Source organism: Elephantulus edwardii, unplaced genomic scaffold (genome assembly GCF_000299155.1).
Source record: "Elephantulus edwardii isolate Elephantulus edwardi_28Jun2011 unplaced genomic scaffold, EleEdw1.0 scaffold00209, whole genome shotgun sequence".
In the NCBI taxonomy this organism is placed as follows: domain Eukaryota; kingdom Metazoa; phylum Chordata; class Mammalia; order Macroscelidea; family Macroscelididae; genus Elephantulus; species Elephantulus edwardii.
This window is the reverse complement of record NW_006399959.1, coordinates 867,476-885,907: the sequence shown is the minus strand read 5'-3', so window position 1 is coordinate 885,907 and position 18,432 is coordinate 867,476. Positions and strand designations below refer to the sequence as shown.

General features: G+C 38.2%; 1 protein-coding gene and 1 pseudogene across 1 annotated transcript in view; both read left to right on the top strand.

Moving 5' to 3' along the window:
- The window catches only part of LOC102857893 (chromosome unknown open reading frame, human C16orf96), a 98,153-nt gene that overhangs the window by 40,842 nt on the left and 38,879 nt on the right, over nt 1–18,432 (top strand). Inside the window, exons 7-8 of the mRNA XM_006897473.1 lie at nt 4,589–4,674; nt 7,680–7,790. Coding sequence (XP_006897535.1) covers nt 4,589–4,674; nt 7,680–7,790 — 197 coding nt within the window. The remainder of the gene's footprint in view (nt 1–4,588; nt 4,675–7,679; nt 7,791–18,432) is intronic.
- LOC102853401 lies at nt 11,743–15,503 on the top strand (annotated as a pseudogene).

The window sequence follows — 18,432 nt, the reverse complement described above, 5'->3', positions numbered from 1 at the left end:
TTATTCTGTTTTCTGAGGGGGAAAAAGACAAGACAAGAAAATACTAAGGTTTGAGTCAGTCACACCTTCGTTTGTTTTTCTCTCTCTTTTTTTTATGTCACATGGGTAGTGTGCCTATGTCGTAATAAGGTTTAACGGGTGGCACATGTCATACAGAACTATGAACTCCCAATCATCATGCTTATGAACCACAAAAAGATCCAGTCACAACTTAGTTTTTAAAGTGCCATCCTTGTTCTTTGACACTTGAGGCATTTGACAGAACATTTGCCCCATTACAAATAACAACAGGAAAACAATCCATGTATAAGTGGACCTTCAAAGTTCAAACTCGTATTATTCAACGGCCAACTGTAGATCTCTAGGTCTTTCTTCCAAATTTGTCTTAGTCTGAAACCTTTGCTGAAACCTCCTTAATATACTAGCAACATATAAGCTTCTCCTGACAAGTGGATAGTGGTTGATTTGAGGAACAATGGCCGGGAATATTGAGTCTGAGTCTTCTGCATGGTAGGTGGAAATTCTTCACTGAACCCCTGCTGCCCCAAACAGCCTCTCTCTAGGCTCCTTTCTTTACACTGAAGGTACACTGACCTCTTATCTTATGGGGTAGCCTTAAGGTCAGAACTTAGGGAGAAAGTTGCACACCAGAATTACTTTTGACAATTCATTTTAAATGTTCAATAAAAAAGAAAAAGTTACTGAGACCAGAAGAGGTAGATGCTGCCCAACTACCACTGCGGATCAAATAGAATCATAATAGAAGGTTCCTGATAAAGTGGGAAGAAAATATGTAACAAAGTAAAGCTTAAAATTAGGGGGGAAAGGCTGGGCTTATTGTGCTGATAGAGCCTGGTGGAACCTAGGGTTACAGCTTTTAATCAGTCTTCAAGGCTGGAACTAAACTTACTTCTGCAGCTCAACTTCCAGTCAAACAGTACGCCAAAAATGAAACCCACTGCTGTTGAGCCAGATCTTACTCATAGCAACCTTCCATCAGGCTTCTGAGACTGTAAATATTTACATGAGGAGACCTCCCAGCGTTTCCTGTCAAGTGACTAGTCCATTACACAACACACTACATGAACATGGCTCCTTAACCAAGCAAATGGGCCCACAAAGTGATCAGTAACACCAGAGAGGATGTGTTCCTTAGCAAAATTCCACACTACATCAAAAGGGCTATATTTACTGAGCAGCAAAAATCAGAAGGCAGGAAGGGATAGAAAAGACAGACAAACAGAAATGGGAAACACATGAAGAATTAGCAATAGTGCTGTTACATTGTGGGGATTACAATCAATGTCATGAAACATATCATGTATGAATTGTTTAATGGAAAATCACTTTACTCTGTAAACTTTCACCCAAATCACAATGAAAAACAAAAGGGGGGGAAAAAGATATAAAATTAGTACTGTGGAAGATTTAGAGAAGGCCAGTTTCATCAAGTACCAACACTGAATAGTCCATAAAGGAGGTGATTGGCTTGAGAGTAAGAGCCACTGCTGAATAAATCTAATCATAGTCTACTAAACAAAATGGATTGACACAGTGGTTATAACAATGGTTTCAAGCATATCATAGATGATTGAGACAGGGCAAGGCTCAGATCTATTGTTCATGGTGACATGGTGAGTCCCAGTTCACTTGATGGCACCTAACAATAGCTGGGCTAAATATATGTATCTTAGAGTTGGACAATGAATAAGGAACATGGAAGAGGAACTGATGCCTTTGAATTGTGGTTTTAGTGAAGAATATTTAATATACTATGGACACTAAAAGAATGAACAAATCTTTCTTGGAAGAAATGGAGTTAGAATACTCCATCTCATGTACTTTGGACATGTTATCAGGAGGGACCAGTTTCTGGAGAAGAATCATGCTTGGTAGAGCAAAAGTGAGCAAAAAAGGAAGACTCTCCATGGTTTGGATTGACAAAATTAAAGCAATTGGTAGTTCCAATGCACAGAAGAAATTGTGAAGATGACACAGGACTTGGCACTGTTTTCTTCTAATTGCTATGATTTGAAACCAGCTTGATCGCATCTAGCAAAAACCTAAAGGCATAGTGGATTACATTTTTGAGCTGCTAATCAGAAGATCAGCAGTTCAAATCCACTAGCCTCTTTTTGGGAGAAATTTTGGGAAATCTGCCTCTATTAAAATCTACAATCTCAGAAACCTGATGAAGTATCATAATTAATCCAAATCTACTCAATGGCACAAGGTTTGATATTGTCTTGGAACTGTGGCTTGAATGAACATTTACAGAACAAATAGGCTTTCCATTCACCAATTCACTCATATTTTATTTTGGACATTGATTGCTGTTCCTTCAATGGCTAAGGACTTTTCCTGCTTCTTCGCTATGTTTTCTGTTTCTGTTTGTCTTTCTTTCCTAGCCCTGTCTGACATCTGAGCTTTATCTTTAAGTAAATGTTGCTCTTTCTTGTTCTCATATAACTGGTTGTTCTAGAAGTCCATGGTTTTTCCCCCTTCTTTTTTCTTTCTTGATACCTCCCCCATATTTTTCTAATGCTGTTTATTACCTCATTAACTTATCCACTACTTGATTGAAAGTTGATTTCCAGGCATAAATTCAATTCTAGGCTTGAAAATTATGTCCTGGACTAAATAATTATCTTACTTCCTTGTTCTTCAATTAAAGTACTTGAATGAGCCTAACTTAAAGTGGTATGTGGTGCTACCTCTGATACAACCAAACCAACCTATACCACTGCTGTGGAGCCAGTTCCAACTTAGGACACCTCCATCAGGTGTAGAGATGGTTTCATCTTTCTCCCAAAGAGCAGTTGGTGGGTTCAAACCATTGATCTTTCAATTAACTACACAACACAACACTACACATCAACATTACATGGAATATCTTCTTAAAAAATACGTACCTTTGGGAGCTCTGGTGGCCTAGTGGCAAAGAACTGCAACTACAATCCCAGAGGCACATGGTTCGAACCCACCAGATGCTCTGCCGGGGAAGGAGGGACAATCTCCTCCTGTACCAGTCAGATCTGATTTGACAGTACACACACACACACACAAATAATTAAAAAATACGTAACTTCATAAAGCTAAAAAGAATCATGGTATGAGTAAAACTAGTACAGAGCCAAAATTATGATGGCAATACCCTGAAGTATAGAAATAAAGTGATAAGAGCCCACATTCCACTTAGAGCAGCTGTCATTTTTATTAGGAACATGAGAGGTTGTGGTGCTTACGTGGTGTGAGAGGTTTTCATACACTTTTGTGATGTCATAGCATTATTTTTTGGCTTTAGGTCTTTGGTCTCTGCTCTCTAACTGAATAAACTAACTGTTTGCCAGCCCTGCAAACAAGTCGATCACCCCTTACGGTGACCGTGCAGAACAGAGTAAAACTTCCCTTGTGGCGTTTCCAAGATGAAAACCTTTTTTCAAATCAGATTACCAAATCTCTCTCTCTTGGAGTAGCTAGAGTTTTCAAACTTGTCCGCAGTCCAGCACTCAGTGAGTGTTCTGAGTCACGAGGGCTACAGTCACTGGATACGCGATACTTTTCCCCCCTCAATCTTCTACTCTCTTTTTTATTGTGCAATCAGATAATATGTTTTGGATTCTCTCATAAATAAGATACTGTACTTCCTAGTTTTGCTTAGGGTCATTTCAAACCCAAACTGCCTGTTGTCGACCCAGTTCCAACTAATTGCAATTCTCTATCAGGTCTCTAAGCCAATGGGCAACTGGTGGGTTAGAACTGCCAGCCTTTGGATTAGTAGCCCAACACATAATACACAGTCTTTTATGGGGGACAGATATACCTATACCTTTTGACATTACATTGTTCACTAGAGTAACTAGAGTAGCTCTTAAATACATAGAAAGTGGCAAATTCAAATTCACATGTTCTGATATTAATCCAAATTTTTGTTTACCTTTAAGACTTCAGGAGATGGTTTGTTTTTTCAGGTTTTTTTTTTTAATTAAGATTTAAACCAGGGAACTTATTCTAGGGGTTCCTCCACCCCTAAAAACTTAAAAACACGGTTTACTCTGTTCCTAGGGTCACTGTGAGTGGCAATCAACTTGATAGCAGTGGGCTGGCGGAGGGTTAGTCAGTTCAGTTAGAAAAGAGGTCAAATACCTAAAGCCAAAAAAAAAAAAAAAAGTTCACAACATCACAAAAGTGTATGAAAAATTTCACATTTTGTGAGCTTTCAATGTTCTTAGCAAAAATGATGGCTGGTCACAAGAAAAATAAAATAACTCCAGAAAGTTAGAATCCATGAGTTCTTAAAATCTGTTTACAAACCCCACTTTATCATTAGGATTCTTCACAAGAATCTTTGACCAAAATATTCTTTGATGGTACCTGGGCAACACCCAGTCCTTCTGACCTGATGGCAGAGGAGGCGCTTGTTCACTGACGCAGTTAGCCATGGATACTCTAGCCTCCTTTTCCTAGCTCTCCTCTCAGTCTGTTTCTGCTGCTTAGCACTGCCCAAGACTTCTCCTAGTGGAAGCAGTCAGAGCTCTACCCACAGAAGTTAATGCCCTCAACAGCTTTTGCCCATCTTTGCTTTCAGTTAATATTGATGCAAAGTCCAAGTTTGGAAACACTCTGGAAATACTGCAGGAGAAAATTGGCAGCCTCCAGAAGTTCAAGATGAAGGTCAGTGCTTTGAACGCTTTAGGGACTGGCTTGAGATGAACTATTGGGCAACTTCATGAACTCAACTGTATGCAGTGTCCAATCCCTGAGAAAGAGCCTTGAGGAGTGAGTGGGGCCAAAGAAGCAGATGCAGTGACTTTGGAGGGAAGGTAACTAGTGCAGAATCCCCATAGGATAAATACTCTGAGAGCCTTAGTTGGCTGTTGAGATGAAGCACCTGATCTGCTCCCTCCTCTGTGGTCACAGCCCTGGCTTTTATGCTCTTCTGGTCACAGTGACCTCAGAAACCATATGCTGATAGACAAAGAACTATTATGCCCATGACCATGCTTGGTAGATGACACTTGTGCATTGTTATAGTATACACTACAAATACATCCATATAAGAAACAGACCAACAGGAGACAATGCTGTGTAAGCTTCTTAATTATGTCCAGATACCCTAAGGAATTACATTGCGGTTATGGGGTATTGAGACCATAAATTGGGGTACATCAGTGTAAACTGGCATAACATAGAACACAAAGACATTTTTCTACATTCTACTTTAGAATAGCAACTGGGATCTTCAAAGCTTTGAGCAGCCATTTAAAGGGTAACTATTGGTCCCTCACTGGACACAATAAAAAAGGAAGAAAGACAAAGACGTACTGCACCGATTGGTTCAAAGAGTTTTTAGGTGCCATGGAATTGATGATAACTCAATTCATAGCTACCCTATGAGCAACAGATATGGAGTTGCCCTGTCCTGCGCAAAGCTCACCATCTCTGATAAACCCTTTCTTAAAATTACTGTATCAATCCATCTTGTTGGGAGTCTTCCTCTCTTTCTCTGATCCTTCACCTTTCCCAGCATGATGTCCTTTTCCAAGGACTGGTTCCTCCTAACAGCTTGCCCAAAGTATGTAAGAAAGTTTGATCATCCTTGCCTCTAAGGAGCACGCTTATTGCATTTTCTCCACAGCAACAGTAGTTAGTTCTTTCGGTAATCCATGGGACATTTCATACTCTTCTCCAAAACCATAATTCAAAGACATCAATTCTTCTGTCATCTTTACACATTGTCTAACATCCAGATGCATAGAAAGGAATTGAAAAATACCATGATTTGGATCATACACTTCTTCTTCTTCTTCTTCTTCTTCTTTTTTTATTGCAGATTTTGTGTTAGCAAATTTTTTTATTGGCTAATTTTTGGGTTTTTTTAATTGATATTTTAATGAAAGTTTATAAAGAACTTGGGTTTCCAATCATTTATTGTTGCACATTTTCCTCCCTGCCCCCCCTACCCCAAGATCAATTTTTTCCTTGGGGAAAAAAGTTCTTTCATTGTAATACAGTCCCCCACCTCCACCCCAGATCACTTTACTATGCAGTTCTTATTCTGGATTCTTGTTATGACAGTAATACCTAATCATATAGCACATCTTTTGATTCCTTGACTGTTATTACAATGGGTGTGGATTTAAATATTTTATCTATCCTAATTTTGCCTGTTGGTCCAGTGGTAAGAATGTTTGGTTTCTTTATGTGAGTTGTAATCCATTTGAAGGCTATATAGCCTTTGATCTTCTGCAGCAAGTGTTTCAAGTTCTCCTCATTTTCCGAAAACAAGATTGTAACAGCTGCATAATACAGGTTGTTGATAATTCTTCCTCCACACCTGCCTCGGCCTTGCTTTTATTACTTCTGTTGAGCTTCTCCTCCAGTCCTTTTCCACAGATTTAGTCATGCTGACCCTGTTGTAGCCCATTAGGTGAGACCCAAGTGTTTTTAAAAATATTCATGACAAAAAAAAGATATTTGTAATGAATAAATCATTGATTCTATAAAATTCAATCTTTCAATTTCCAGCATCATTTTTATCATCAAGCCCTTGTCTTATTCTTTATTTCCAACTTATACATTCCAGTCATCAATTATTATTAATGCTCCTTGGTTGCATGTTCGATCTATTTCAGACTGTAAAGTGGGTAGAAGTCCTTCATTTCTTCATCTTTGATTTTAGTAGTTAGTGTGTTTATTTGAGTAACAATTGTACTAACTGACCTTCTTTGTATGAGTGTGGATAGTGTCCTTTCTCTCCCAGCATTGTACTTCAGGATCGATCTTGAAATGTTCTTTGACTAATTGAGGAAAAACTCCATTTTTTACATTACTTTTTTAATTGGTTTGCTTACAAAGTTTATATATATTGTGTTTCACACTATTCTTCATTCACATTGAACAATAGAATGGATGTATATGAATGATTGTATGAAATACAATGTAAATGAAAGATTGCATAAAACATGATGCATATGAATGAAACAAAATGCAAGAGAATTAATGTGTTAAAACCAATAAAAAATATTTCTTAAAAACCCTAATGGATCATTAAAACCTAAACTTCCAAGGCCCTGTGACCCAAACTAGTTGAAGCCCATCTACTGGTGCTGACCACTTTAAAAGGGGTCACATGAAAATCCTGGATGGACTGAGAGGAAAAGTGGACAAAATCATGAAAAGGCCAGTCTTCCTGGTGTGGTTGAGACTGGTGGAAACCCTGGTACAATCACCTTTCAAACTTGGAACGAAACTCAGCCTGTCACTCAGCTTTCAGCCAAACAATAGACAGGTCTCTCAGGTTACTGCTAACATCAGGGATCACTCACTCCTTAAAATAATAATACAAATTCAGAAGAGCAGCATTTTACAATAGATAGGTCTATAAATTTACTGCTAACATCAGGGAACACTCACTGCTTAAAATAATCAATAACATGAATTAGAAGACAGCATTTTTACAAGGTAAAGCCCAGAAGTCAGGAAGGCATAGAATAGAATTAATGGAGATGAAAATTACAAGGTAGAAGGGGAACAGTATGATTACTTTGTGTATAATAAATGTTATAAAACCAAATGTCTATAAATGAATAAATGGAAAACCAATTTGCTTTAGAAAATTTCATTCAAATATTAAGAAAATAATAATATTAAAAAGAAGCTGTATGTCCCTGTTATAGGAGGAGGAACTTGAACAAGTTTGGGGTGGCCAAATCCAGATGTTAAAGGACCACTACATCTTACTGGACAGGACTGTGGAGAAGCTCCAGATTCGCTTGGATGAGTACAAGGTGTGAAGTCTGGGGGAGTGGGGGGGGGCTGGAGAGTCATACAAGAGTTACTGAGGGGGAGCTTTTCAGGACAGAACCTCAGAAGGTGAGAATGCACTGCATGGTGGTATTAACCTACATGAAAACTGTACTTCCCACAGCCTCCATCTATCAATGTGCTGTATTGTTGTGATTTGCATGCTGCTGGAATCTATACCACCAGCACTTGAAATACTATTAGGGCTCCCCATAGTGGACAAGTTTCAGTAAAACTAAAACAGATTAGGAAAAAAGGTCTGGTGATCTATTGCTGAAAACTAGTCAATCAACAAGTAATATTCACAACAAAATATGGCCCAACATAGTGCTGGAATCTGAGTTTCCCAGGTTACAAAACCAAAAGTAAAACCATTGCTATCAAGTCAATGCTGACCCATACAGGCCCCATGGTCAGGAGAACTGTCCCATGGAGTGTCCACGGATGGTCATCTGCATGCAATCCAGCTGTCTCATTTCTCTGCCACTGGTGACTCCAAACCACCAATGTTTTGGTTAAAAGACAAATGGGGTGTTTTTTGCTCTCTCATAAAATTATTTTATTGTGATCTGAGTTTACAAAGACTATTAGTTTTTTAATCTTTCACACACATTTTTTTCATAACGTTAATACCCATATGTCTGATCATCCATTCATTTCATATGTCTTTTCCCTTCATCTATATTAATAAATATTCATATTTTATTCATTAACTTTTTATTCCCCCCCCCTTCACTTCCTTGGTAACCTTTCTAGTATGACTCTCTCTATATGTAAATCTTTCTCTTTTTCTGTCAATTCATTTCTTTTTTAATTTTTTTTTATTTATTTTTTCATTTTAATGAACGTTTACAGAGACTTTGGATTTCCATTCATTCATTGTTGCATATTTCTACCGCTCCACTCCTCCCCACCCAATTCACTCTTCTCTTTGAAAAGTAAAAGAAAAATTATTTCATTGTTATACAATCACTTCCCCCAAGTCCTACATACCTAATCATATATTGCTTTTAAACAGGTCTCTCCCTCATCTGTCTCAATGCAATATACATTATATATCCCCTCTTTCTCAGAGTCCCTTCAACCCTGATGTCAGTCCAGTTTTAGAACAGTGGCACTATATTTGTCCTTTTGTGACTGAGATATTTCCCTCAGTATAATGTCTTCCAGGGTCATCCATTTTGTATAAAATTTCATGATTTCTTTGTTTTTCAATGCAGCATACTATTCCATTGTGTGAATATACCAAAGCTTCTCTATCCATTTGTTTGTTGATGGACACTTAGGTTGTTTCCAACTCTTTATTGTGAACAGAGCAGCAATAAACATGGGTGTGCATATATCTGTTTGGGTGGCAGTTATGGCTTCTTTAGGGCATATTCCCAGTAGTGGAATGGCTGGATCAAATGGTATTTCTATTTCCAACTTTTTGAGAAAGCGTCATATTGCTTACCATGGTGGTTGCACCACTTGACACTCCCGCCAACAGTGAATAAGGGTTCCAGTTTCTCCATAACCTCGTTAGCATTTGTTGTTTGCTGCTCCGTTAAATTTTGCTATTCTAACTGGGGTGAGATGATATCTTATAGTTGTTTCGATTTCCATCTCTCTTAGAGCTAGGGATTTTCAACATTTCTTCACATGTTTGTTTGCCATCTGAATGTTTTCTTTGGTGAAGTGTCTGTTCATATCCTGTGCCCATTTTTCAAGTGGGTTATTTACATTTATCTTGTTGTGGTGCTCGAGTATTTTATAAATTCTAAATATAAGACCCTTATTTGACGTGTCATTACCAAATATTTTTTTCCCAGTCTGTGGCTTCCCTTTTTACCCTGGTAGAGAAGTTTTTGGATGTGCATAGAGATTTGATTCTTAGAAGGTCTCAGTCATCTATTTTATCCTCTTCTGGCTGTAGATTTTCCAGGATGCTTGGAAGACTGCTTAAGTTGTGGATTAGGACTTCTAGAGTTCTTCTAAATGTTTCTTTAATGAAGCTTATAGTCCTTGGTTTTAGCCATAGGTCCATAATACATTTTTAGTTGGGTTTTGTGTATGGAGTGGGGTATGGATCTTGCTTGAGTTTACTACAGATAGTTTTCCAATTTTCCCAGCACCATTTATTAAAAAGACTGTCATTTCCCCACTTCACTGATTTCATCTCCTTGTCAAAAATCAGTTGACCATAAGTAGAAAGACTGATTTCTGGATTCTCAATTCTATTTCATTGATCTATGTGTCTTCATTGTACGAGTACCACGCTGTCTTGACCACCACAGCAGTGTAGTAGAATTTGAAATCAGGGAGTGAGATGGATGCCTCCTACCTTGTTTCTCTTTTTAAGGAGTGCTTTGCTTATTCGGGAACTCTTCCCATTCCAAATGAAATTGGAGATTGTCTTTTCCATCTCCTTGAAGAATGGGATTGGTATTTGTATTGGGATTGCATTGAACATGTAAATTGCCCTTGGTAGTACTTTCATTTTCACAATATTGAGTCTTCCTATCTATGAGCAAGGGATATTCTTCCACTTCTCCAGGTCTCTTTTTGTTTCTTGTAGTAATGTTTTGTAATTTTCTTTGAAAAGGTCCTTTGTGCTTCTGGTTAAATTTACTCCCAAGTATTTAATCTTGTGATTAGGTATTGTGAAAGGTACTGTTTTTCTTAGCTCCAGTTCTATATTCTCTTTGTCATTGTAGAGAAATCCAATTGATTTTTGTATGTTGATCTTGTATCCTGCCACTTTGCTAAATTGGTCAACTATGTCCAGTAGTTTTCTTGCTGAGTCTTTAGGATTTTCTAAGTATACTACCATCTGCATATAGAGATAATTTCACCTCCTCTTTGCCAATTTGGATATATCTTATTTCCTTCTCTTGCTTTATTGCTATCACTAAGACTTCCAATACCGTATTGAATAGGAGAAGTAAGAGTGGGCATCCTTGCCTAGTTCCTGTTCTTAAGGAGAATGCCTTTAATTTCTTTCCATTGAGAACAATGATGGCTCTCGGGTTTGTGTATATACTTTTTACTATGTTGAAGAAATTCACCTCTAATCCTATTTTGTTGGGTGTTTTAATCAGGAAAGGGTGTTGGATTTTATCAAAGGCTTTTTCTGCATCAATTGATAGGATCTTGTAATTCTTGTTCTTTGCTTTGTTAATGTGATGAATTACATTGATTGTTTTTCTTATGTTGAACCATCCTTGCATATCTGCTATGAATCCCACTTGGTCATGGTGAATTTTTTTTTTTATGTATCGTTGGATTCTATTTGCCTAGATTTTATTCAGGATTTTTGTGTCTATGTTCATGAGAGATATTGGCCTATAATTTTCTATTTTGGTGGTGTCTTTACCTGGCTTTGGTATCAAGAATATGTTTGCTTCATAGAATGAGTCTGGGAGAATTCCATTTTTTTTCCTATTTTTTTAAAAATAGTATATGTAGAGTTGGTGACAGTTCTTCTCTGAATGTTTGATAAAATTCACTTGTAAAACCATCTTGTCCAGGGCTTTTTTTTGGCTGGAAGTTGTTTTATTACCTTTTCAATTTCTTCTTTTGTAATGGGTCTGTTCAGGTATTCAATTTCAGTTGGTGTCAGGTAAATCTTTTTTAGATTTTTATGATAGCCATCCTATATAGTATTTGTCCTTTCAACTCGTTTCACTCAGGGCAGTATCCTCTGGATTCAGTCATCTATGTTCTACAATGGTGTTGGTCAAGGAAAAAGAAAAAAGGAATGGCAAGGGAGGGACACCAAGAATGGAGGAGAAAACAGAGAGTGTAAAGGCAGGGGGTGAACAGCTCAAAAAAATGAAGCACCGAATCCAGCTTCCCTGTGACTTTATTGAAAATTGCTAGGGAGGAAATCACAAAGAGAATTCTATGCAAAGGAAGCTAAGCTCTTTATATTGAAAACCTTAAGCTTGCCTCAGGATGGAGGGGTTAGCAAATGCAATCCAAGAATTGCAAAACCAGGGTAGCTCTGGTGGCCTAGTGGCAAGGAGCTGCAACTACAATCCCAGAGGCGCACAGTTCAAATCCACCAGATGCTCTGCCGGGGAAGGAGGGACAGTCTCCTCCTGTACCAGTCAGATCTGATTTGATGGTACACTCACACAAAAATAATAAAATAAAATAAAAAGAATTGAAAAACCGCCTAAAGGTCTGCCTTGGTGCTTGACCCCTGTGACCTGTCTCAGGGGAAATTCCAGCTTATATCTGAGCCTTCCTCATATCCTGATATAGCATTATGTTTATCATTAATATTTAGCTTGAAATTTGGCTTCCTACAATATAATACTTCAAAAATTCTTCATTCTCTTTGTTCTATGCTTTACATTTTTTCTTTTCTACAACATGGCTGCATAATATGAGGCTGAAAACAATTCATGTTTTAAAAATTTGTTTTAGAAGTAAACCAGAATAAAATTTTTTTTAAATTGTTTTAGTGTTTCTAGATTATTACATGCAAATGACCAAACAATGATTTGGCATTTTTGAGATTTTGAAACTAAACAGACACTTACATGAAGGAAAACATACCTTTCTGGGATATCCACATTTAAACTAGATGCCTCAATACATAGCATGTGTAAAGAAGTTAGTTAGTGATCAAACTGTGAAAGTAGTAAATAGGTTTAAAGACATGGAATTGGGGTTATTTAGCTTACTCATAAAGTAAGGTTAACCTTCAAAACTTAGGCTAAAGTATATAAAAAATATTAGTACAACAACAAGATCAAGTAAATCCTTGAACAGTATAGTGGTCAATACATAAATTTAAAGTAAACAAAAAATGTTGGTACAAAAAGCAATAATCCAAAGGTGTTTCCACACAGAAGGTTTCATTTGGTTACCTATACCTCATATTTATTGTCTCAGACTCCATGAATATGAATAGATGACTACAACCTTCTTTGAGACAATGAACAAATGAATGAATGTTTTAAAAATACATTCAGGGTAGGAAAACATCCAGTGGGAGGTTTTCATTTGAGCATAAATGAATCAAAGTTCCAGTTTAATATACATGAAATTGTTTTAATCTGGTTAACTATTCTGCTATATGCTTCACAGTTACTCCTGAATCTTCCATTGCAAAAATTTCCCCTAAAAAGTTAATATATTTTTAGGTCAAGTCAAGAAAATGTTATTTATGTGGTAAAATATCTCCTTACACTTAAAAAGGGATATAAGTTTTAAAGTATTAGTGGAAAAATTATAAGTTTAGCAAATTGTAAAATGCCATCATAGGGTCATCTTCACATTGCAGAAAACATAGAGTAGTGCTGCTGAAAAGTAACAAAATGATAACTGAACACACACACACACACACCTCCAGTACCCCAACACAAAGGAAAACAGTCACAATAACATGCTACATAATCCTTTGTTATTGTTGTTGTTAAGTGCCGTTGAGTCGCAGATGACTCATAGCGACCCTATGAAGGAGAGTCCTCAACGCTTGGGTGTCTTTCATCTTCTCTCCAGGTTCATAGGGTTTCCAGAAGCAAGCTATTGTGGAAGTGGATGCCACTCCTCCTTCCAAGCTTGTTTTAATGGGGGAGCTCCACCCCACTCTCTGTCCTCACTGGATAATCAACCATTAACACATTTGACACATCAGTGTCACAGTGTTCAGCCTCACAGCAACCAGAAGTTACGGCAACTTGTATACCACAGCTATAGGTTAATTTCTGGGTTCTCGATTCTGTTCCATTGGTCTATGTGTCTGTCATTATACTAGTACTATACTGTTTTCATAATCCTTTAGGGGGAAATACTCATACCACACAAAACTTGAGAGGCTACAAATTCAGAAAGCTAAAGAATGGAAGGCTCAGAAGCACCTACAGTGAAATACTTGAGGAATATCTCTCAAATACAATTTAAAATACCTAAATGAAGTTCTCAAGAAAAAATATATACCTTGTTCTTTATCTTTATAGGAGGTAAGAGTCACTCAGGCTTTCTAATTTTATTAAAATACAAATATTTCAATTTCTTCCTCTAGAAAATTAGGATGAAAAGAAAGAAGGAAAAGATTAATAATCAATATTGTACCAAATGAAATAAAAATGATAAATATCAGTCTATTCACAGGAAAATCTTTAATTGTATGTTTATGCATATCTGAATGCTTATCAAAATATGTAGTAAAAAAAAGGCAACTTAAGAATGTTCTAGTGTTTAAAAGGAATAGCTCACAATTACTTGTTATGCATCAGAGAGAAAGACAATGACTAAGGATGATAGGAGAAGAATCAATGCCTTTGGATTGTGGTTCTGGAGAAGAGTCTTGAACATACCATGGACTGCCAAGAAAACAGGTCTGTGTTGTAGAGGGTAAAAGCAAGTTTGTCCTTGGAGGCTAGGATTTTGAAGCTCTGTCACATACTTTGGGCATGTGGCCAACAGGGACTGGTCCTTGGAAAAGAACTTTCTGGTCAGAAGGATGGAGGGAAAGTGCAGGGAAGGAAGACCCCAGATTAGATGGATTGATACAGTAACTGGGACAATGGGGTTTGATGTGTTGGAATCAGTGAGACTGGCTCAGGACAAGATAGGCTTCAGAGCTGCTGTACGGGTTTCAGGTGACTTGATGGCACATAACAACAACAACAATAGACAAGAAGAATGTATAGTTATTTCATAAAACAAATGCAGAAATAAGGGAAGACTATGACAAACGGATTTTTGGTTTTGTTTAACAGTCAGGGCTTTTCCATGGTTTCTCTCCGCTCCCGTGAGTAACTTGGCTCCAGGGGCTCCGCTCGCTACCCCGCCCGCCTGCCGCCGCACGCCGCCCAGGACCGGCGCCAGCCTCAGCCGCCAGCACCCCGCTTCCGACGGCCTTCGCTGAGCAGGCTGGACGCCTCTCCCCGCTCCGCCCCCGCCGCGGAAAGTAAAGTTTGAAGAGAAGGGGAAGAGGGGCACCATGGAGAGAAGCGTCCACTTGGAGCTGAGGAACCAGACACCGGCAGCTGTCCGAGAACTTGTTCTGGACAACTGCAAGTCAAATGATGGAAAAATTGAGGGTTTAAAAGCTTGAATTTGTGAATTTACAGTTCCTCAGTTTAATAAATGTAGGCTTGATTTATTTCCAAATCTTCCCAAATTACCGAAATTGAAAAAAAAGCTTGAGCTAAAAAAAAAAAGCTTGAGCTCAGTGAAAAGAGCCGAAAAACTTCCAAATCTCATTCACCTAAACTCAAGTGGAAATAAACTGAAGGATATCAGCACCTTGAAGGCCTTGAAAAAAATTGGAGAATCTGAAAAGCCTGGACATGTTTAACTGTGAGGTTACCAACTTAAATGATTACTGAGAGAGTGTCTTCAAGCTCCTCCCCCAGCAGACCTATCTGGATGGCTATGACCAAGAGGACCAGGAAGCCCCTGACTCAGATGCTGAGGTGGATGGTGTGGACGATGAAGAGGAGGATGAAGGAGAGTATGAGGCAGATGAAGAGGACGGTTTTTATGAAGAAGAGGATGATCTTCATCTTGAAGATGAAGATGTAGAAGGGGAAGAAGATGAAGATGAAGTCAGTGGGGAAGAAGAAGAATTTGGACATGATGGAGAAGTTGATGAAGAAGATGAGGATGAAGATGAAGACAAAGATGAAGATGAGGAAGAAAGTGGGAAAGGTGGGAAGAGGAAGAGAGAAACAGATGATGAAGGAGAAAATTATTAAGACTCCAGATAACTCAAAAAAAGAACTGTTCAATGTTGGTTGGACTGTTCATATGGATTTGGTAGCTGTTTAAACAAAAAATTAAAAGTAGCTGCGATACAAACCCCAGGATATCCACCCACCCAAAGAGCCAAAGAATAGTTCCTGTGACATTCCATCTTCTTGTTTAGTCCCTCTTGGAACTCCACCACCAAGTGTGGGGACTTTGCCCCAACAAAATTGTAAGTGTTGTTAGGATTTTTGTGTAAGGCTTGCTGTAGCGTGGGTAGCTGTGATCGGTGAATCTCAACCATTCGTGGCTACCAGTTACTCTGAGATTGTAACAGCATTTTTACTTTCTGTACAACAAACAAGCATTGTAAATAAAATCTTAATATTTTGGGTCTGTTAAAAAAACACAAAACAAACAACAGTCAGGGCTTTGTAATTAACACTTGTATGGGAGTTGGGAGCCTCATTTAAAGCAATTAGGGCCCAGAATGTGGGCCTTTGAGATTGTTGGTTGTGGGCTGAGAGCCTCCTTTTTCAAGCAGGTAGGACCTGGAAGGTTGGCATTTGTCATCAACAGTTAGTTGGGCCTGATTTGCTACTAGATGGGTGAAGTCTGATTTGCTGTTAGAGGTACAACACTAAATTGTCAGTTTGTTATATTTGGGAATAGATTGTTCTAATTAGTACAGCAATTGTCTGTCAGTTTGCTGTACTGAGATAAATTGTGAGTTGCTTTGATATTGAAAGATATGCCACCAGTGTGTCAAATGCCACAAGGGCCACCCATGGTGAACAAGTTTTAGCAAAGCTCCCACATTAAGATAGACTAGGAAGCAAGATTGGCCATCCACCTCTTAAATAAAAGGCCTATGAAAACCTCATGAATAGTAGAGGAACATGGATAATTATAGTGTTAGAGGTAGAACCCAGATTGGAAGTCAATCAAAATGAGAAAAAATAGTGGCAAACATCTTTTAATAATTGTAAAATGAAATGTACAAAGCATGAATCTTGGAAAACCAGAAGTTATGAAAAATGGAATGCATGAAGATCCACATTCTAGGCATTAGTGAGATAAGATGAACTAACTTTGCCACATTCAATCCAATAATCACCTGGTTTACTATGCTGGGAATGTAAAACAGAAAAATGGTGGTGTATTCATAGTTAAAAAGTCAATTTCAATTACTATCCTGAAGTATATTGTGAGTGACAAGCTATTATCCATACACATATAAGGAAGACCTGTTAATATGACTATTATTCAAATATACAGCTAAAGTAAAAGAGGAGGAAATTGAAAAGAAAAAAAATGTTACCAGATCTTGCAGTCTGAAATTGATGAAACATGCAATCAAAATGTATTAATGATAATTGGTGGCTGGAATGCAGAAGTTGGAAACAATGAAGAACAAATTGTTATATGCCATCAAGTTGCTTGCAATTATACTGATCCTATATATGATAGCTCTGAACAATGCCCTGTCCTGAGCCAATCACACTGTTTCTGACACACTTATCCCTATTAACCCATGTTACTGTGTCAATCCATCTGTTCCTAGGTCTTCCTCTCTTGTGCTATATCCCTCCATTCTTCCAAGCATGATGTCCTTCTCCAAGGAGTATGTCAGACTGACCTTCAAAATCCTTGCCTATAAAGAACAAGTGATTTCACTGTTTCCAGGACAAACCTTTTTGTACTCTTGGCAGTCCATGGTATGTTCAGTACTCTTCTTCAACACCACAGCTCAAGGCATGAATTTTTCTTCCATCATCCTTATTTATTGTCCAGCTCTCTGATGTATAGCAAGTAATTGCAAACACCATAGGTTGGACCAGGTGTACTTCAGTCTCTAGACTGACATATTTTCTCTTTAGCACTCTAGAAAGGTATTTGACAGCAGATTTTCCTAATACAATTCATCTTTTGACTTCTAGCCTACTGGTGACAAGATTGTAGAGCTGAGTAAGCTGTAATTGTTAATGATTTCAATCTCTTCCCCACCTAATAGGATGTTGTCAATTGGTCCAGTGATGAGAATCTTTGTCTTCTTGATGTTGAGTTTCAGTCCATATTGAGGACTGCCATCTTTGACCTTCTGCAGCAAATGTTTCAAGTCCTCCTCAGTTTTGGCAAGCAAGGTTGCATCATCTGCATAAAACAGATTGTTGATGAGTCTTCCTCCAATTTTTTTTTCTTTTTGCTTGTGTGCTGTTGAGTCAGATCTGACTAGCACAGGAGGACATTACCCCTCCTTCTCTGAAAGAGCATCTGGTAGATTCAAACCACTTGCCTTCAGGATTGCAGCACAGTTTCATGCCACTAGGACACCAGAGTTCCCTTCTTCCTCCAATCTTTTTTTTTAAATTGTATTATTTTTACATGGACCATCAAATCAGATCTGACTGGTACAGGAGGAAATTGCCACCTCTTTCTCCAGCAGAGCATCTGGTGGATTTGAACCGCATACCTCTGGGATTGTAGTGCAGCGTCTTGCCACTAGGCCACCAGAGCTCCCTTCTTCCTCCAATCTTAATACCACATTTCTCCTCATAAAGCCCAGCCTCCTGAAAGATCTGTTCAGCACATAAGTTGAAAAGGCATGGAGATGGGATACATCCCCAAAGAATTCCTTCCCTGATTTTGAACCATGCGATGTTTCCTTGCTCTGTTCTGATGACTACTTCTTGATCCAGGTATAGTTTATAGATGAGCAAAATCAAGTGTTCTGGGATTCCCATTCTTCTCAATGTTAGCCACAATTTACAGTGATCCACACACCATCAAATGCTTCTGTATAGTCAATGAAACACAGATAGACATTCCTCTGGTACTCTCTGCTCTCAGCCAAGATCCATCTGACTTGTGCTATGATGTCCCTAGTGCCATGACTTCTAAACCCAACTTGTATTTCTGGTACTTTTCTACCGATGTACT